This window comes from Rhipicephalus microplus, chromosome 2 (assembly GCF_043290135.1).
Source record: "Rhipicephalus microplus isolate Deutch F79 chromosome 2, USDA_Rmic, whole genome shotgun sequence".
Taxonomy (NCBI): domain Eukaryota; kingdom Metazoa; phylum Arthropoda; class Arachnida; order Ixodida; family Ixodidae; genus Rhipicephalus; species Rhipicephalus microplus.
Window position 1 is genome coordinate 276,378,285 of NC_134701.1, and position 22,113 is coordinate 276,400,397.

At 43.3% G+C, this 22,113-nt stretch overlaps 1 protein-coding gene across 1 annotated transcript in view; it reads right to left on the reverse strand.

Annotated features, from left to right (window-relative positions):
• Positions 1–22,113, reverse strand: part of LOC119162961 (corticotropin-releasing factor receptor 2-like) — a 200,666-nt gene that overhangs the window by 17,823 nt on the left and 160,730 nt on the right. Inside the window, exons 6-8 of the mRNA XM_075882053.1 lie at positions 14,489–14,645; positions 6,673–6,803; positions 6,493–6,578 (exon numbers count right to left, since the gene is read on the reverse strand). Coding sequence (XP_075738168.1) covers positions 6,493–6,578; positions 6,673–6,803; positions 14,489–14,645 — 374 coding nt within the window. The remainder of the gene's footprint in view (positions 1–6,492; positions 6,579–6,672; positions 6,804–14,488; positions 14,646–22,113) is intronic.

Below are 22,113 nucleotides of genomic sequence, written 5' to 3' on the forward strand. Positions count from 1 at the left end.
ACTTGGGGGACCATAGCTCAGGCCACTGGCGCAAGTAGCCGCCTGCGGAGTTTTCTAATTAAGCTCCGTTAGCGGGCCATGGTCGGTGAGCTGGAAGATGGATTCGCTGGAATAACTTTCTTTCTTTTTTTTTTCCTTCCATACATACGACGCTCTTGTCTTGGCGTTGACCTCATGACTCGAGATCGTTTTTTTTTTCGCATGCGAAAAAGGCGGACAGTTGTCGTCAGTATACGAATATGAATCGCAAGAGCACGTTTGTACGAATACTGTCATAGAGCGGGAGACATGCGGTACGTCTCGTTGTCCAGTATGACGGGCTATGATTCTGACATATGGAAGCAGGCGCCTGCTGCTGCTGTAAAGCAATGGGACAGGCTGAGAATTTATTGGATACGGCTGTCGCAACGACAGGTCGTTGAACGCCAGATCGCACTTCGTTAAAAAAAAATTTAAGGGGGGGGAAGTCGGGGTTAAACAACACTTTATGTATGTTGTTGTGTGTGTGCGTGCATATAATATATACACGCATGAAAAATTCAAAAACAACCTTGAGGGCGGCGGGTTGAATCCCTTCTCCCTTTCTGACTATTGCACAATGAGATAGAAATGGCGGTCCAGGCTGTGAAGGAAAGCGAGTCTTCCTGGCCATGTATGTATGTATGTATGTATGTATGTATGTATGTATGTATGTATGTATGTATGTATGTATGTATGTATGTATGTATGTATGTATGTATGTATGTATGTATGTATGTATGTATGTATGTATGTATGTATGTATGTATGTATGTATGTATGTATGTACATTACAAAGTCCCAGCTTCGCGGCAAGAGCGAAACAAGGAATGCGACAGCAAGAAATTAGATTGTTATATTAAAGTAAAGCTAGCAGCTAACTCCTTCGGGACGTGATCTCCCGTAACACTACAAGATTGGAGTAATAGAGTACAGCTGCTGCATAGAGTGAAGTCTTTTCGTGCTTTCTGTTGCCTCAAAGCGAAGTTTACGTGGTGGGAGTGCAGTCCGTGCGAAGGTTGATTGATTGATTCGTGGGGTTTAACGTCCCAAAACCACGATCTGATTATGAGAGACGTCGTAGTGGAGGGCTCCGGAAATTTCGACCACCTGGGGTTCTTTAACGTGCACCCAAATCTGAGCACACGGGCCTACAACATTTCCGCCTCCATCGGAAATGCAGCCGCCGCAGTCGGGACTTGAACCCGCGACCTGCGGGTCAGCAGCCGAGTACCTTAGCCACTAGACCACCACGGCGGGGCAGTTCGTGCGAAGGGCCATCTACCAATGTCCATCGAGGTAGTACGCACGACAACGCTTTATTGGCCGATATTCGCACTAACTGCCCGAAAGACGCACTTCACCGTCCCACGGGAACCCGTCACGCAGCAACGCTTGACGAACCCAGCCATGCGCGTTTCATGTCTGCTTGAGCCACGTGCACACCCGTCTGCAGCCTCAGCAAGCTTTCGCTCGCACATAAAACATACACACTGAGTGACGTGATCGATTTAGACTTTATACGGAACATGACGGCGACGATAAAAATATGCCGACAGCGTCCATATAAATGCTATCAGAATATTAAGTAAACGAAAAGGAGCAGTAATCACTGCATCGCACAGCTCCATAGATTAGTATTTTTTCGACGCAATAACGCCAAAATTAGTGGGTTAAATACATATGTCCAGTGCGCCGATGGCTAATGCACAACTAATTGAGGAGTGTTTATTTTTATTTTTCTGTTTGTAATGCTTTGTTCGTATGTGCGTGAGAGTGGCACTTGCGTGCATCATGAAAGATATTCAAGATAGTGAATGTGCAGGATTTCAAAATTATAAAAACCTAGCAGTTCCTATTAGAAGGCAATGCCCAGTCAGTATAACTTCCGTGCCTCTAAACTAAACTACACTGAAATATGGTTTTTCCGGCACCTACGTGCGGGTGGATTTTCTAAAGGTTGCGTGAAAGTGGAAAACGTGACGTGCAAAAAACAAACAAACAAATTTATTGGAATGCTCGAAAAAACCCATTGTCCGAATTCCAAGTGGCATACACCTGATCGTGCTATGAGTCAGGCTGCCGTCTTTTGTGCCTTCAGCTTACCGTTTATATGAAGCATGGGGATGTTTTTCATCAGACTTAAAAGAGAAAGAAACAAGCAAAATTAGGCTTATAAAGAGTGGACCACCCAATCTCTTTTCCTACCTGTATTTGCAGGCAGAAGACTCGGAATTTTAAAATGAACATACTTTTCTTTTTCTCCCTGCAGTGTCCTCGATGGGTAAACATTAATCAGACTCATTAATCTATTGCGACAGTTTCGAGTGTTTTACTTTTCGAGCATATTAGAAAGAAGGCAATCCGATAAAATGATAATTCTTGCACTCTTGAATATTGCGTAACTCCTACATAAGCACTGTAAACACCGTCAAGACATTCTAAGATTCATGTGACTGTCGATGTTCAGAAGGCTTCTGAACAGACCCCCCCCCCCTCCCGATATATGATTATTTACACAAAAAATGTTATCAGCTTCTATAGCACCGCCACAGACTATTTCTCAAGGCTGAATTAGGGTCAGGCTACATAGAAAGGTCGATGGCGAATGGAGGCGAAGTAACTTTGTTCAGCTGGAACATTTTGCAAAGGAGATAAAGTGAGGGCAAGTTTATCAAGAATAATCAATTGCGCTTTCCAGCAATAAGTGCTGGTACTTGTCTACAATGTCATGTGTAAAAGTTGATAATTGCTCACAGCGTTCGAGTGCGAGAAATTACGTGTCTAGGGTCTCTGTGTTAGTGAACTGTCAAAAAGGGGTGAATTTATGCTCAGCCAAATATTCGGATCCATGCATGGAAACACTGTGGCGTCAGTACATCGAGATCAGTATTTATTTTGCTACTTTATATTTCTAGCTACCTAAAACCTAAAGTCCAGTTCATTTGGTGCCTGAGACCAAAGTGAAAATATTTTTGAATTCAGGCATGCATGGCTTCAGAGGGGCAAAATGCGACGAAAAGGCATCAAGTTACCTTCGAGAGTATCTTAGTAAGTGAACTATTTACTTACACTGGTTATATTTTGTAATTATTTGTTTAGAAGGGTTTATAAGTGCAATAGAATATATTATAGAGCTTCCTGGCTGGAAAACAACATTAAAAAGCAATGATTTTTTTTTTAGGACAGGACTCCCTCCATTCGTACTGCATTGTGCTTGTTCTACGTTTTTAAAGATGCTCTCAAGTGGCGCATGGAAAATTGAAAAAAAAATTCCCACTCAAGCCGTTCAGAAACCTGTTTTGGAATTTAGTTTTAATGAATTTTGGATACCTAAGCTTAAGAATATAGCAAGCGATTCAAAATTCAAAATTCATCGCCTCACAAAGCCCGGCCGACAAAGTTGAAACCCGTAAAACACCTGTGCAGTTCCGCATCAAAACGGCAAAAATAGGTGAAGAAGGGGGTGTCAGGAAATATCTATATTTAAATTGTTAAATACTCCGGCAAAGGGCAAGCGTTCAAAAAAGACATTAGCACAAAGAAAGACTGATGACGTTCGATGTGCGAGGAGTTCGTAGTAACAGAGAGCTGGGGTCTGTCTATAGATTCAATGCGTGGAGTGCAAGAACAGGGCTCATGAAAACTGCGTGAGTGCCTACGGAGTGAACTTCAAGTGCTTTTACAGAAAAAAAAACTAAACAGATTAATTTGTTTTCATAGCATCTCGTTTGGCCCCACGGGTCGGGGCAAAATGACACACCTGGTGTCTTTTTTATTTGTTTTTATTATAAAGTTTCAAACGGTAGCAAAATGGTCATATTTATGTAGCGCATACCTTATACCAAAATGAGTGTTCCTGCAATAAATTTTAATTAGGCCGGGTGACATAAAAATTTAATTGACTATCTTCCAGTCTTTGCTTGCATATATATATATATATATATATATATATATATATATATATATATATATATATATATATATATATATATATGAGATATAACAGACAGTAATGCCAAGGAATGTACAGGGGAAGTTATTAACATTAATGGAATGTAAATAAGAAGAAAGAAAAGTGGATGAAAAAAAGGTCGTAGGTTCGATTCCTGCTTACAGTTGGTAATTTTTTCATCCACTTTTCTTTCTTCTTATTTACATTCCATTAATGTTAATAACTTCCCCTGTACATTCCTTGGCATTACTGTCTGTTATATCTCATTATTATTGTGTTAAAAACACGAAAAAACGAGCCCTTAGGTATACACTTCTTTCCCTTATATATATATATATATATATATATATATATATATATTCACTCACTTTTCTTTCTTCTTATTTACATTTCATTGGTTCTAAAAACTTTCCCTGTACATTCCTTGGCATTACTGTCTGTTATATCTCATTAATATTGTGTCAAAACATGGAAAAACGAGCCCTTAGGTATACACTTCTTTCCCTTATTCATTAACGAGGGTCTCGTACTGGCAGACTTGGTGCTATTCGGTTGTATACAAGGGACTATTAATCAGCTGCCCGCGCGTAATAAGTTCACGTGCTACGTGACGCCACACATGCGCATAAAAGAGGGCTTCACACTCGTCGCTTCGCTTATAGATGGCGCTGACTAACACTCCTACTCATAAATTCACATATACACCCCCAAAAAAAGTGGATGGAGGGAAGGCCGCTGTGATAGCTTAGTTGTTAGAGCATCGAACGCGTTATTCGAAGGTCGTAGGTTCGATTCCTGCTCACGGCTGGTTATTTATTCCCCCACTTTTCCATTGGTTCTAATAACTTCCCCTGTACATTCCTTGGCATTACTGTCTCTTAGATCTCATTAATACTGTGTCAAAACACGGAAAACGAGCCCTTAGGTATACACTTCTTGCCCTTATATATATATATATATATATATATATATATATATATATATATATATATATATATATATATATATATATAAGGGAAAGAAGTGGTATTATTGGAGCACTGAGTTGGAGATTCGATTCCAGGACTTGGCGTATGGATTTCGATGGTCTCGGCATGTAGGAGTGCGAAAACGTACACCTCACTGTGGAAATATGAGCGCACAAGGTAGCAGGAAAAGCACTTGACAGAAAAGGCGCTCTGCTACCTTGTGCGCTCATATATTTATTTCCACATTATGTTTTGCCAACTGGCCCAGCATTCCACTTTATTGTACACCTCAATATAAACTAAATAGGCGCAAAACTTTGGGCGATCTTTACGTGTGTCGCGTATATTACACATAATTTTTCTGGCTACTTGTTTCAGCTTTTTTTTTACTGCCGAATGAACTTTCTACATAAACTTGCCTGTGTTGTTTTTTCTCCGCCCTCATATACATCTAACTGCACTTTAATATTGATCATTTCATGACCAACTTGTCGACAAGAAGATGGCTGGAGCTCAGAACTTAGCCAAACAGTTAATACAATTAAGATAATGAAATTCCACGTGTACATACGCCCTCCCCGCTGCAAAAGTAAAACCCGGAGGGAAGTTTGCTTTGAAAGCTAGCTTCACCGAGAAAGCAAACAAGAAACTTGACTTAATGGGCTTGACGCGGAAATTGCCTTGCGTTCTTGAAGTTCTCACTTATTTATTTTGCTCTTGTTTGGCGTAACGACTTTCTTGGAAAAAGCGAATGATCACCCACGTACTGTAGCGAAATGCGTAGTGACATTCTGATTGTATGGCGGGCCTGGTCAGCGTTCCGCCAGGTAAAACTGTAGAATTATTTCCTAATCTTTGACGGAAAGGGCGAGTGCACAAGGATGGAGCAAGGAATCAGCGAAGCGCTTACACTGTATTGCTTCGTATTTGTATATTTGTGCTTTGCGTTACAACAACAACAACAACAACAACAACAACAACAATAATAATAATAATAATAATAATAATAATAATAATAATAATAATAATAATAATAATAATAATAATAATAATAATAATAATAATAATAATAATAATAATAATAACAATAATAATTATTTCTGCAATGGTACACAGAACACAAAATGACACTCAACCAGTACGTACCTTTGATTAAGATCAAGGAAATGCGCCCCCCGAAGCAAGTTTCTGCCTGTGCCACAGATGGGGGGATTGTAGAAAAAAAGCCGTCTCCGGACAGCTTGACTAGCCTACAGCCCTAGGTATTTGGCAGTGCGGCAATATTACATGCAAACATACTACATAATAATATAAATACATATATACTCCTGTACTTTTACATAATTACGTAAACACAGTCACACACACACGCAAATATACATAACGCATATATACAAACAGCTACCAATTCACCTATTTTGCCATGTTCTTTTTTAAACATCTGCGGTGTCCTTATTAATAAACCATGAAAACACGTTTTTCATAATATGCCCAAACTTGAACATGCATGGCAATATAACAAAAGAAAAGAACAAAAGAAAGCTTGCTTACCGAAACTGGGTTGTTTCCGCAGACACTGCTGACTTCACCCGCGTCACCAAAATGCGGATGATGTTGACGAGGAAAACAAAGTTCACCTGCAACACACAACACGTCCAAATAAAGCGCGTGCGCCGTTTTAGACGCATTTCAGGCATTTGTGTACTGATCTACTGAATATTCGTGATGTACCAGAATCGCCACAAGACGTGGTCCGATGAGAAGCCAGACGTAGCGGTTGGCGCCGTAGCCTTCCCAGCATGCTGACCCAAGTTCTTGTTCCATGAGGCAGGCCCAAGTTACTATGAACCCTAAAGGCAGACCTAGAAACAGAAAAGGATTCTCTGGGTTAGCATACCTAATTACGGTTCAATGTTCTGATAAGAATGAATAATAACAGCAAAAAAGTCACGGACTACAAAAAAAAAAGATGAAGTACACAAATATCTAAGCAAACATTGGAAATAAAGCGACGAGTAACAAAGGCTGAGGAACGCTGTAAGCACAGACACGAGTGCTGCGCACAACTCAGCGCTCGTGTTGTTTCCAGTCCTCGTCAGTCCCTTTAGTCCCAGTTTTATTTTAAATGCTTGCTTGCATTCGGGGTGAAATAGTCTAATACCAACTTATTCAGTTTTCAGGGCTGTCTGATTACTGTGTTCAGAAAAAATCTACGAAAGAAACCAGGAAACACACAAAATCAGGCTAGGGCATCCGTAAAGCTGTTATAGTATGATTAAAATTTAATACCACAGACAGCTGATGCTTAGTAGATATTTCGTGAATATATCGTAGACTTGTGCGTATTTCACTTCATAGGCTTGCACTGAGTTCTGAAGACTGTATAAGTTTCTATCTCTGTGTTATTGCCCTCACAGCACTAAGAACGGTCTACATCTCGAACTTCTTGCACGGGTATAGAATTCTTGAAAAATAAGAGGATAACTTGTTACCCTAATGTGCTTATCAGACCGCTATTATTCATATATGTTCTGTCCATAAGGCGCGCGAAGGTTTCTTACCTTAGGGGAAGAGGGTGAGTTTCTCCGTAGCGCCCTACTTGCCTCAACAAGACCGTAATAGCTGCTGAAGTGAAAATGAAGAGATGACGTGCTTTTCGCAATGAACCGCAATTTGTTCGCGGATTTTCAGTGCAAATGAAGAAGTCAGCAGATGTTTGAAGCAGTCTTCAGAGGCCTTTGGCCTTCAATGTCGTCAAAAGCCGGCACAGCCATAATATTGATTGAAATATGACGTGAAAGACGCAACTGAGAAAAATTATAGGGCAGTACTGCTCCCCCCTCTCCCCTCTCCATGCGGACACTTATGTTTCATTCCACGCTGTTGCTCGATTTTGCGGTCCATTCACGTCGTAACAGCAATTAAAAATATCCCAGTTTCCCCATAAGGGCACAACAGTGAATACGGTAGAAAGAAATTGTAATAATATACAAAGTAAGGCTGGCGGCTAACCATTTTCGATTGAATTTAGTGTAACTCTACAAAATGGCGGTATACTTGAAGGCAGCCGCTGCGGTGAGTGAAGCAGTTTTCGCTCTGCCTCTTTCCTCAACGCGAAGAAAGCGGGCCGTTTGACGATGTCTGCCCAAATAGCGCACGCTCCCTTACCGTCAGCGTTCGCAGCTGCTTCTATAACCCCAAAAATATATAAAGTGACATCGTTACGTAGTTATCGGAGGCTACGCTATGTTTTGGTCCGCGTGTCTGGATAGCCGAGTGATTAAGACTCTTCCCTTCGGTGGATAAATCTTAAGTGCACAACAAGGAAAGAATTGAAGAGAACGCGTCAAACACACGGGCAGCATGCACACGCTCGCTTTTTAATCGTCGACATGTGGGTTCGAATCCCGCCGGCTCACGAGGAGTTTTTTTTTTCACCAAGGGTTTATCATTGTACCTTTGTTTCCTCTCTCTCTATCTCTCGTTTGTCTTCTCCTCACCCTCGCATTTCTCTTTTGTTTTGTACTTCCCATTTGCTATACGCCGGACAAATTGGTGCAACTATTCAGAGAGTGAAGCACAGGAAGAAGAGAATCAAGTGAGCATGCGTCGGATCAGAATAATACTTATGGGTCACACCATTTAACTCTGAGCTTGAACACCGTCGCTGTTATTATATTTTGCCAAATGTCGAGCCTTGCACTAAAACCCACGTGGTCTCCCCTCCCTAAAGCTTTCTGCACCTGAAGTGGCTTTGCACTGCCTCGGATTTTCAGTGCAAAAGTCATTGGAACGTATACTTATAAGAAAGGGGGAATGAGTTTAGCCAACCGGCTTCCGTTGGCTACTCTACGCTTGGGGTGGGTGAAAAAGAGAATAACAGAAAAGAAAGAGATAGAGAGAAGAAAATACGCCAAAGAAATAGCACTGAGCCTTCAGAGTTCAATATGTATATGCTCTGACAACGCTGCCCTAACAGGACAGGACAAATGAGAGACATTTAAACTTTGCATATAAAAGCATGTCTGGCCGCGTTGCGAGGAAAACAAAATTACTCCCTAAATACAGGTTTTCCCTCTAATAAAACGGCACCCTACAGCCAGATGTTTGCATGTCCAACTGTAATAAACTCGGTGAAGTGTTAAGTATCGTTTCGCGTGCTTAGATTTCAGGTTACGAGTACCGAAGAGTGGAGGTACGTTGACGCGCCAGAGCCCGTACGCTTAAATGACGACACCCTGAATTTGGGCGCCTTGGGACTCTAAATTTAGCGAGCCTTCCTGTCTCTCTCATAATAAAAAAAAGCAACAAAATAAAGATAAAAATAACGGCTCTTCAACAGCAAATCGGCTCGTGGAGTTTGCCCCGCAATCACCGTACGTACAACTGCGACAGCAATTTTTAACCCTCTTCAACGGATCGTATAAGTTTTCTTTGGTGCCAATTCAGCCGTAGCACGCTCACCTTCTATTGTACGTGACGCCAACTTGCGAAAACCAGCCCGTCACGAGAGGGCAGCTGCCTAGCTTGCGGCGAGTAACCGAAGGGTTAAAGATTGCGCCAATGTCTTTGTTTTAAAACGAACCGCCAAGAGGTTCGGGAAGCAATGCGTTTTGGATGGCAATTTCGAGTTTTAGTTTCGCGATTCATCATGACAGTTAGGAACTCGTACAAGTCGGAGGGAGTCTGTTACCTGCTAGAGTAGACGAGTAAGCTCACGGCTGCGATGGAATCCTAGCGTGCCCATCCTCCCTCCTCCTACGCTTTCACAGTTAGCGCTCGACCACAGCAACCCTGTGGTATAAGCCCTGCGATGCACTCGCACAAGCACAGATGTACACGTGGACAACAAAGTGCAGAACCAGAGACGGAAAGTTTGGCGATCGATATCCGCTGGTGGAGTGGAACCGTCGACGCGCCTTCTTTGAATTGAGAGGTGGCGTATAGTGCCCCCGGTGTTTTGCATAATTGCCAGAGGAACTCATCCGACTGAAGAGCGCGATAAAGATGGCACATGCAAACTGAGGCGCACCGTCACATTCTAAACGGCACGGTTCAGCGGTGCTGCGCGATCTGTCCGGTGATGGACGTTAGTGATCCTTAACTTCTACCGCTCACAACGGCTTCGAATATGGCGCGAGGGATTTGGAAGTACACGCGCATTCCTTTACGCTCCACTCACTCGCATGCAGTGGGTGCGTTATGTTTTGTTTTGTGACTGCGTGGTTTGTAGAACGCTGGAAGTTGATGGGGGCATGGAAGCAGCTTTGTACTATTGCGGGTCCCAGGTTTGACTCAAAGAAGATGAACTAAAAAAAAAAGAATGCTGTATAGAGTGGAAAGATATCGCAATGCATTACCGGCAGAGCTGAAGCCACTCTATGCCCCTGGTTCGGTTTATCCCAAAAATATATTTTCAATTCATTCATTCATTCATTAAAGGAATGAATAAACGAACGAACAAACGAATGATTGAATGAATGAATGAATGAATGAATAAATGAATGAATGAATGAATGAATGAATGAATGAATGAATGAATGAATGAATGAATGAACATGTTTAGGATTAGTCCGGCAGTTTCCCTCCGGAAAGAGTGTATAGAGGAGAATAACCCCTGCTCAATTTCACCCTCCTTCGATGATGATGATGATGATGGTTCCTGAAGTGACGGCTCGAACACCTTGGGCGCGAGTAGCAGTTTCAGCTTGCTGGACAGTCCAAAGTTTGTCGACCAGCTCGGCGGGGGTGAGCATTTGTTCAACGTAACAGCCGATTTTCGTGCTTCGAAAAGTGACCGGCTGAGGGTACTAAGTGAACTCGAGCATTAGGCCGTCCACTTTTTATGTGTTCGTAACTAAAAGAAACGACTCAGTGTCGAACGTGGACATTTATGTGCTCTAAAATGGGAGAGGAGCCCGCTGTCCCGGTACTTAGAATTTCCAAGTGCTTAGTTCACCATGCAGATCGCACGGCCGTGCTCCTGCAGCATTTCGTTGGCACTATCCGCCGTATCCGCACGAGTTCCTAGCGAACGTTGAATGTGAGTCTAGATAAAATGCGCGGTTTAAAACAAATATTACAATTTACTTGCTAAAAGTGCTACGCTCGTACAGAAGAACTTTTCGAATGAATTATACGAAATTCAACTTCTTCTTTAAAGTCACGAAACGTTACTTTTCTGAGCCGCAATTCGTATCCCTGGTAGTTTGAGCGGCGCTCAATGACAAGCTTTGCGTAGCACTATGGCCTGCCTTTCCACCCTCAAGAGATTGTGGATGCTGCTTACTGTAGCCCTACTTTGCTGTTAACTATCAAGGTAACAAGAAAGTGTCGACGGCTTGTGAGGAGTCGTGACTATTAAAGCGGAGCGGTGTTTGAACTTATAAGATTATAAAAGCCAACTGTTCACTGTACGAGACACTGCTCAACTACTGCAATATTTAAGAGGCGCTGTTCTGACCGAAGAGCAAAGTACAGGAAGCATGGAGATCTCTGCAAAGGTGGCCAATTTATACGAAACCTCGTAAGTGAACCATGGGACACGAGTACACCGAGTAGGCGTTATCAGGCCCATTAACACCGACAGAAAATTTCTACGAGGAGTTGTTTGGTGGTGCAGATGTATACGCCGTTACAAGCGCATACAGTCTACAGTGCGAACAATATTTGTGCTGTAGGAGCATGTATATATGTGTGCGGCAGAAAAGCCGACTATAAGCTTTCGAAGCTTAAAATGGCCTTTATAAGAGTTACTACTTCAGCACAGCCGCTGCTGTCTATGACACCGGGTCCGCACAAAGTGTAAACATGTGAGACGCTCTAAATATACGCGCACAGAGCTAGCTTTGTTGAGATGAAGGTGATCCCCTCGCTAATTAAAAAGGCTTTGTTCTGATCAAGTGAGAGGGAAACCAGAAAAAAACAGCACATAAAGCGGACGTAGCCGCGTGACAACAGGCTCACGTCGGCGAGAGAATCGACGTGACTCTGCTGTGAGGGACTTTCGAATGAGAATTCGTGACTCAAGGTTCCTAGTGTTTTGCTAATGAGGTCCTAGCAGCATAGTTATCACACAGCTCTTCTACAGCTCACCCAACCCTCTCTTCTATTACACAACCCTTTCCCGGGAGCTGTGGTGAAGAAAACAATGGAATGTTGCTCTGCACGGCCAGACAACATGCATGTGTGGCGCAGAGCTAAGCTTCATAATGCATGCCCTCAAAATACCGCATTTAAGGTTCAGATGTGAGCGCTTAGCAGCTAGTATTGATACCGTATGGAGCTTCAAACGAAAGTTGAATTTTCAAAATTGACGAAACCGTATCGGTGTTTATAGCCATACACCAGTTAAACTTTACAGCGCGCAGATGACTCGCAATGTTTTCGGATCAATTTCACACAGTGGAGGAGCAGGAAAGAGGGAATAGCCAAACAGGTAAATCAGACACGATTTCGGTGTTATGATTGGACGAGTAGGGCTCCATCCTCACATTTGGCCCGCTCAGCGGTTTTATCGTTACCGTGGTGCACTATACCAGTTAAAGTACATATAAGTTTGTCTCACAGTCGCTGTTATAGAGCATCAAACTGTTTTTTTTTTGAAAACTTACTTTTATTTACCTCTTACACACTTAAGAAGGGGTATCCTACTGGCCTTTATGTTGATATAGTTTACAGAATAAGAATTTACAATGTCTCCTACAAAGTTTATGATCAAAGCATATTGTCAACACTAAGGCACATGAGGACACCCTTACTAATTACAGATAAAATAATTGGAGTAGCTGATCATTTAAGACGTGTCTTAGATGCCAAAATTAACAAAATATTCATTATAAAATAACACACCGGTTGTTATTAGATGTAAGAAAGAACAGTGATTAGAAACGTGAAAGGCGCGAAAGCATCATCTATTCCTCGCCTGTATAGTTTCATGCTACTGCGCATATGTCAGAGTTAGGACGACGGAAAGAAAAAAAATGACCCCATATCTGCATATTTATCTGCAAATATCGTCGAAAGACGATAGTCTTGCACGGCTGCGGCGGCTGCATTTCCGATGGAGGCGGAAATGTTGTAGGCCCGTGTGCTCAGATTTGGGTGCACGTTAAAGAACCCCAGGTGGTCTAAATTTCCGGAGCCCTCCACTACGGCGTCTCTCATAATCATATAGTGGTTTTGGGATGTTAAACCCCACATATCAATCAATCAATCGATAGTCTTGCATGTGAAGAGAGTGAACAAAACATTTATTTGATGTTCTGCGCAAGAAAAGAGGTGAATGGTATTCTGAAGGCGCTGCGTTAGAGATCCGCGAGCGTGCAGCGGAGGTGGACGAACGCATCAGAACACGTCACACGTGAGACATAAGCGCCATCTCGCAGTTTTCTCGGAAAACAAAGCGCGTGGCTCTGAGACGAGTGTGCGCGCCCGTCTCAGAGGTGATAAAGTGTAGAACGCAAGGTGATGGGTAGGTGCCACCACCGTCGCGTTTTAGCAAAGCATTGGAAACACTTGTCTAATCGTGCAAGAGTTGCACAGCGCGTGATAAGCGCTACGGTCCTTAAAATTACTTATGCATGCCTTTTCTAGTAAAAGACGCACATTCAGAAAATATACGTGTTGTTACGGTGCCCCAGGCATGCGCAATAATCGCTTTTTGATTGACAATTGCACCAGTATGAACGCTGAACCTTGAGCAACATTAGTGGGCGCTGCGTACGGGGTCGGCCGTTTCAAATACCCGATGCTGGTGAAAGCAGACAGACAGACAGACAGACAGACAGACAGACAGACAGACAGACAGGCAGGCAGGCAGGCAGGCAGGCAGGCAGGCAGGCAGGCAGGCAGGCAGGCAGGCAGGCAGGCCGAAATTTTTTGCGTCGAAGGTCCTCAAGACTATCGTCTTTAAAAAAATATGAAGCTGAATAGGAGATGACATCATGTCAAAGTTTCCTCTACCATCTTTGAAAGGATGCTCGCGTTTTTGTGCAACATTGCAGAAAAACCCCGTCGAGACGACACGTCTCTTAAATTGCGTCCATGGCGAGGGTGTAGCGGTTACGGAGCACGGCTGCCGTCCGCGGATTCGATACCGATCACGGCGGTCACACTTTGATGAAAGCCAAGTGGTAGAAGGCCCGTGAACTCTGCGACGTCAGCGCGCGTCATAGAAGGTTGGATTGTCGAAATTTCCGGAGCCCCCCCATATTACGGCGCTCTATGTATTCACCATATCGCGGTATTGGGACGAAAATATCTGAGAATATTACTTTTTTTTCTTTGTAAACTGCTGATGTACAACATTTGCCTTGTACAAGGACTCATTTCCGTACTGACTCAGACAGCGCACACGCGTAGGTGCAGTGACATTTTAATTTACGTTTGCGCCTGCGTCACATCTTGGCATCTTTCAAATTTATGTAAACAAATGATAAATAACTGCGAGCCGTAATCGTTAATCGATTAAAGGATCAATTACCTCAAAACGTGGCTCGATGGGAAAGGGATTCGTCAACACGAGTCATTAGAGAGTGTGGCTCACCCCAACCGATCGCGTGGTACAGCTTGAAGGGCGCGTCCTGGCGGAAGATGCAGATCGTGATGCGGGAGTGGAGCAGCAGGCCTTCCACGAACATCCAGTTGATTGATGCCATGGCGGCGTACATCTTCAGGGATAGGATACTCTTGCACAACGGAGGCTGCGGAAAGGAAAGAAAGACAACAAGGCAGCTTAGACGTACGTCTAATCGAAACAGTGAGAGCGTCTAATGAACGCTGCAATTGACGTATCGCATTGTCCTTTCTGTATAGCGCTTAACTGGAGGTTGCGGGATCAAAACCCGGCCACGGCGGGCAACTTCTGATGAAGGTGAAACGCCAGGGTCCCGTTCAACTCCCGGGGGTTGAACTTTTCAAAGCCTACCGTCATGGTGTCCTTAATTCAAAGGCATATCGAAAGTTTCGTATAGAGAACCACTACACATTTACTATTATTGTCATTTATAGTGAATATTGTTCACGTAAGAGGTCGTAATACTCTAGAAAAGCGAATTACATTGACTAGGCAGTAGTAGGCACTCAAGTCGTGGCGAGTCTTTGCTAAAATTGAAGGCGCACAAATATTACCTGAACAAAGTCAAACACAGTCAGCGCATTAAAAAGTCTCAATACAGGGACCAAAGAAGTTGTACATCCCGATGACTTTTCCTCGCATCGTTCTTCCAGTTATCGCTCGTTAGAATTAAAATGTTGCAGGTAAACGGTTACCTGTTAAATGAATAAATTAATCAATAAGTATGAGTGATACAATATGAGCGGAACATGGTAGAGGCCTTTGTCCTGCAGTGGACGTAGTCAGGCTGATGATGAGGATGATGATGATGATGATGATGATGATGATGATGACGATGATGATGACGGGTGATACTAGGAAATGCATTCGCCAAGTACTACTTCCTTCTCTACTGTTTTGTCTTTCAGTTCTCTTGCAAAGACGTTCATAAAGCTCAGATTAGAAACTAGAACCTGACAAGGACTTTCTTTCTTTGAAGCTGTTATAAATCGCTGGCGTCCGCCTTCTCAGAATGCCTTCAGATCCTTAGAGAAAAGGAAATAGGAAAGAAAGAAAGAGATAGCGGTTAGGAAATACTACTTGTTGCGCCCTTAGTCAGGCTGTTAGCACAAATTCCAACCTCCTAAGCCGGTGAGCAACGTGGAGTTGAGCGTTTCTCGAATATCATAGAGTGTTTGCCTAGTTGGGAGTCGAGTAATGAGAGTCGATCCGACGGCGGCTACAACATTTCCGTACAATCGTGCATGCGTGGACACATACCAACCAAACGAAGAACCAGCAAAGAAACAAAAAGGAAAGAAAAGGAACAGGAGGGAAAGAAAAAGCAGGAAACGAAAGTAAAAAAAAAGAAAGAAAGAAAGAAAAAAAGATAAAAAGAAGAAAAGAAAGAGCGAGAGAACGAAAGAAATAAAGAAAAAGAAAACTCAAGAACTAATGAAGAGCATGGACGTGTAGGCATATATATAGTTATCGCACACATCCCAAAAACTTCGCAGTAAAATACTAAGTAATGGCTCTGCCACCACTGAAAGATGTTCCTTCACTCTTCATATTTGCGGAACACGGGTATGACGCTAAGTGACGTAAACGCCAAAAAAAGAAAAAAAAAACGCCTATGTGAATAAAAGTAAAAAAAAAACCACAACGAAAACCAAGTTTCTTGTCCAAAAGAAAATTCAGCGTTTACTCTGCAGTTATTCTGTTCTTGAGTAATAAGAGAAGTTTTGGTATTTTCTTTTTTTGTGTAATGCACCGCATCTTTATATAAAGCTTTCAATTTCGTTGAAATTCGACCCAAGAGCGACGTGGTTTGGCATCGCGGTCGATCAAATTAAAATGTACGAGTCCGAGGGAACACGGAAGAGACGAGATTCACTGAAACTCTATCGCCCGAAATACCGACAAGCAGGAGTGAGCGTTAAATGTTTGCTTGCAGACAAGGAAGGAACTCCTCTCGTTGAACAATGTGGTCTGATGGGACGGCATTATGCTCTCCCATAGTAGAGTACCAAGTACTTTAAATGGTTAACCACTTTTTATAAACAAACACGAACGTGCCTGGCTTCAGTAAACATCACTTTGTTTGTTTTCTTTATTTTGTACTATATGTTTTACAACTTGGTCGCTGTTTCACAGACGTTGATTCGCGGTTTTTTTAATCTTTAGTGAATGGTAGGTTGTATTAACTTTTATTTTTACATATTCTAATATTTACTTCTTGCTGCTACCTCAGTAAACGCTGATCTGCTTGCTTTTGTCATTTTTCCACGTGCTTATTAAAGTTTTTTTTTCATGGCGTTTTTGTGTATCTGTTTGAGACATTTTTGTTCTCCCCTAATGAAACATTACTGTCCACGGTATCACTTCGTCGTTGCAAGAAATATATATTTTTTATTTTTTATTCTGCATTTTCCTATCGCGTGATGAAATGTAGACACATAGAAATCGCACTACGATATATTATCCAATGGAACAGAAAGGCAAATAAGTCAATAGGCAAAAAAGTGATGAAGTGTACAGAGGTATATAAAAAAAAACGACATTACAATAAACCAGCGAAGTTTTCTAGCGACGCTTGTGTTAAGTATGCCTATTTTATTGCTGGAAGTTTGTGTAGCGCAAACCTGCTGGTCTTAGCTCATTTTTATCTCTATAATGTTCATCTTCCTACAGTCTTGGGTAGTACATTACTCCACAGTAATTGTTACTGCCTAGTTTACTGAGCGATAACTTTCACGTTCGTTCAAACTTTACACGAAGCGCGCACTTTGATTGCAGTATGCCCCGGGTTAGCTAAACGTTTCTACGAGTGTGACAAAGTAGGGGTGGTAAGGGGAATCTTGCATGTGCCGTACAAGCAAACTTGGAATTTTTTGAATTTTTAGGGCGTTTGCGGCAAATTACGCACATAGTCATTCCGTTCTTTTCGATGCATATTTTATGAGCTGTGTGCAAGATTTGTGCAATCTCTTGGAGTTTTGAACTTTCATATTCAAATATTCGGGAAATTAAAAGCCGCCCTTGAGGAAATTTCTGAGTTTAGTAGCAGGAGCCCAATTTAATTACAGAGGATAATTACGGAGGAATATTATAAGACTTTCTTCTTTTCTGTATAACTGACCACTTTGATCATTAATTATTTATCTGGCATATGAACACTCGCTTGTTAAAGCATGTGTGGGTCAGCGTCACTATAAACGTTAGTCGATGTGATAAGGCAGGTAGTAATGCTGAAGTTGAGAAAATAGAAGTTGCTGACCTCATACGTCATACTATAGGTAACTCAGGAAACACCAATGCAGTCGGTATTCCTGGTAAGCCCACGATGTGCGCATGACTATTACTCTTGCTAACACACATCGATCCACGTAGTAATGCTTGGCTCGAAGCCGAATAATCTAGCACTAGCCATTACTCGCCGACAGCTGCGCGTGAAACCGATTCCCACGTGGGGTGGACTCTGCCCAATTTTTCGGTACTGTGCAGGTTGTAAAAGAGGCGATGACGGTATGTGGGGTTTAACGTCCCAAAACCACCTAATGATTATGAGAGACGCCGTAGAGGAGGGCTCCGGGAATTTCGACCACCTGGGGTTCTTTAACGTGCGCCCAAATCTGAGTACATGGGCCTACAGCATTTCCGCCTCCATCGGAAATGCAGCCGCCGCGGCCGGGATTCAATCCCGCGACCTGCGCGTAAGCAGCCGAGTACCTTAGCCACTAGACCACCGTGGCGGGGGGTCGTAAAAGAGTATAGATGCTATTCTTGTAGGCCCCATAAGGCAGCCTCGGAAAGGAGCGGCCACACTTGTGTGTGACCTAAGCGGGTGGATAGGGAGGCAATGCAGAAAGATAAACCAGATGCTATTCCAGTTCGCTACTCTACTCCAGTGTTAAGGAGCTCGGGATGAAAAGAAAAAGAGAAGAGGGATAGAGATGCTACACACGAGCGGCTGATTATTGCCTCCCCAATCGATCACTGGCCCTTGTCCATCTTCAATACAGTAGCAATGCACGCGCCACTTTGCAAGCCTGCGACGCGTAGAGCTACGATTCGTGGTTCTTTTGCGACGACCCTCGGAGTCCCTGAAGTCTGTGGGCCGCGAACAACAAACAGAACTGGAGCAACTCCATCCATAATTGCGCACCGAGCGCAGAACAGGTTACGCAAGTACACTGCTGGAAGGGCCCTTGGGCTAAGTTGGAAACACATCCTCGGAAATGTGTTTATATAAAAAGGACGAGGAAGCTAGGGTGGTCGACAAGCGGCTCACAAGAGGAGGCACGCTGCCAATAAATACTTCGCGTCACAGGAGTTCAAACAGCAGACGACGCCAGCCGATGAATGACATGGAAGACGATGGAAACTTTCTCAAAACTGCCGCGCCGCGGTGGTCTAGTGGCTAAGGTGCTCGGCTGCTGACCCGCAGGTCGCGGGATTGAATCCCGGCTGCGGTGGCTGCATTTCCTATGGAGGCGGAAATGTTGTAGGCCCGTGTGCTCAGATTTGGGTGCACGTTAAAGAACCCCAGATGGTCAAAATTTCCGGAGACCTCCACTACGGCGTCTCTCATAATCATATAGTGGTTTTGGGACGTTAAACCCCCCATATAAAAATATTTCTGAAAACTAGCGAATTTTTGAGCTGGTGAGGAAGGGTAGTTTCCAGGACTTCCTCGTTCGCTGAATGTACAGTCGGCCAAATTTTGAACTATCGTAGGCTGCAGGGACTTTTTGTGTGCCAGTGCCATGTGATAAAACAGTGATTAAAAAAACTTCTGTGGGCATGTGCTTACCCTCACCCTTTTCCAACTTAATGCAGTCATACAGAGAAGAATAACAAGGAAAAAATCCACTTTCTCACTAGTTAAATATTTCGGTGGCTGTACACAATAGCGCATGTGTGGCGTTACTTATCTGAGGAACATTTTTTTTCTACAAAGTTGAAAATAAACAGAAGGAAAGCAATCAGTGAAAGAAAGTTACATAAAAGATAAGATAATTGTCTTGTTATAACTTAGTAGTCACACTAGAAGAGAAAGTTTGGCTAGTTGGTGGTTCAAGCGTGGTATGTAAAAGCAACGCGGAAAAGAGACGACACGGGCGCTGGGTCTCTTTGTTGCGCTGTTTTTATGTCCCATGTTTGAAGTCGCACTTTGCAGTCTTCAGACCTATTATCGCTAATGGCGTGCATTGAGAATATACAGGCTGTCCCAGCTACCTTTAGCCTGTGTTTAAAACTATGCCGATACAAGCAATTACGACGTGACCAAATGCATGTTGCTGGCCGTTGCCAGGAGATAGACTATTTTCGTTGCCCTAAAATATTTTTAATTAGATATGTTTAACTAACTACCCTTGTAGGAACAAAGATTGATAACAAATTTCAATGAGAAAGTTGTAGATCGGTTTATATAACGTCCGATTAGACAATTTCTAACTCTATGTTTGTTAATTAGTGTTTTTCTGCTGTTTTTCTGCCCACAATATACAAAAAATACTACGTGAAAAACCAACTCGTGTGCCAGTGCGCACGATGATTCTGGTGCTTCCTAACCGTTCCGCGTACGAACGACCATAATATTTGCTCAATTGTGCTGTCTTGCCAGGGCCGCAACGATGGTGGTGGCTTTTCGAAGAACACGTTTTGCTATCGGCCACAAAAGCGATAACCGCTTTGACTGCTTATCACTTTCATAAACCGGTGTTAGGAAAGCGTTCATTCTCGGAACGTTTGGAAGCACCAGAAAAGACAGTTTTAGTTGGGTGTACGTAACCAGGACTCCCGCGCCGGATGTCGACCGGTTGTGCCCTCGCGATATCCGATGACAGCGTAACTCTGGCCTACTGGACTTGCCCTACGCTATCTCCTGGCGTCGACAAAAGCTCTCGCCAGTGGTACCCCGTCCTCGGAATCCTGCAACCGTGTCCATCTTTCCTGTCTTCTCCTTACTCCCGTCGTTCGCTGTCCCTGCGCCTCACTCTCTCCTTCCTCTCTCTCTATCTTTATACCTTTTAATTCTATCCTATTAATCCTTCCTTACCCTTCCCCCACTCGTGAGCTACTGTTGAGATGTCTTCTTTCTGAGAGACAGTTACGGGGCTCACTCTTTTCTTCTTTGCACTTATAATCCCCCCCCCCCCCCCTCCGTAACGACTCTACGCACGCGGCACGATATGTTGCGTACGCTGCATGCGAAGCGCTCAACAACGCTTTTAGTTCACCGTATTGACCATACCGAGATACGTTAGGTTCAACTAGACAAGTGTTATTGGAAATAAAACAGCTTTTGGGTGCTTTTTAGCGCACTCATGCGGTAGCGGCCGTCATTCTCCGAATACCGTGCCAGCAACAGGTTCAGGCGCTCGCGCACAGAGCGCGCTGTAAATGGTTTTTTCAGGACTTCCCTGAGGCGCCAAGCAATCTCTTACCACTGCTACGTATGCCTAAACGGATCGCTGGTTTGTACTTCCGCTAGCAGCGCAACATCGTACCTCAAAGTAAAATATACTCAAGGTGGGCCAGCTTTGTTGCTTTCTGCATACGACTCCATCGCTGCCATTTTGCTATCTCGTTTCTATTTCAATCGAGATATCGCGGAAGCCTCATGCCAGGTACGCTTCACCTCGTCACGTTAATGCATGCCACGTTTTTTTTTTTTCGGGCTTACGTACGCATCGATGGAACAGATAGATGCGTTACGTATTGCGCATGCGCACTTCTTTCCCGTGGCAGTGCTGCGTACATGGGCCCTTTAAGTAGGCCCAACTAAAAGTGTCTAATCACGGCGCGGCGAGTCGCGCCAGTTGTTTTGCCCGGTGATATTTTTTTGTATTTCGCGGGCATTTGTAGTTAGCGGGAAAATGCCAATGATATAAGAAATACAAAGTTCAAAACTGTCTAATCGGACGTTTTAAATACCGATCTACGACTTCATGTTTGTTTCTTCAAAAGTTAGGTAATTAAACAGCCCTAATTAAACAATATCTTAGAAGACCAAAAGAAGTTAGTTTAGGCAACAGTCAGCAACATGCATTTGGTCACGTCGTAATTGCGTGTATCGGCATATTTTTAAACACTAGCGAAGGATAGCTGCGGCACCCTGTACATATCGTGTATGTGTTTCTGGCTCTTTGGAAGAGTAAACTTTCATTTGCAAGAGTTTACTCTTGTAAACTAAGAAAACCAGTCACCGCTTTGACAAAGACAAGCCTGCTTATAGAAAGGCTGGCTCCAGCGACACCTTTGTTCCAGAACGTTTATATATTGGTGCTTTTTACTTCCGACACTAAAACTTACTGAGTTAGAAGAATACACTGCACTACATGAACTCGAGTGAAATGCTGATCATTGCATTCAATTTCGCTCATCACGGTCGAGTAATACAGAGACGTTTTCATCTAAGACATGTGATACAGATAAGCAAGTATTTTTTCAGCGACAACTTTGTAGGTGCACCTGTAGACATGATAAACTACAGCTGAACTCTCGAATTCACCCCAGCTAAGGGGCCACTGTCACGCAGTTTATTCCCGCAAGGGCAGGGGCAGCGAAGGAGGTAGGAGAGGAGGTTGGCGAGGAAAATTTTATACAAT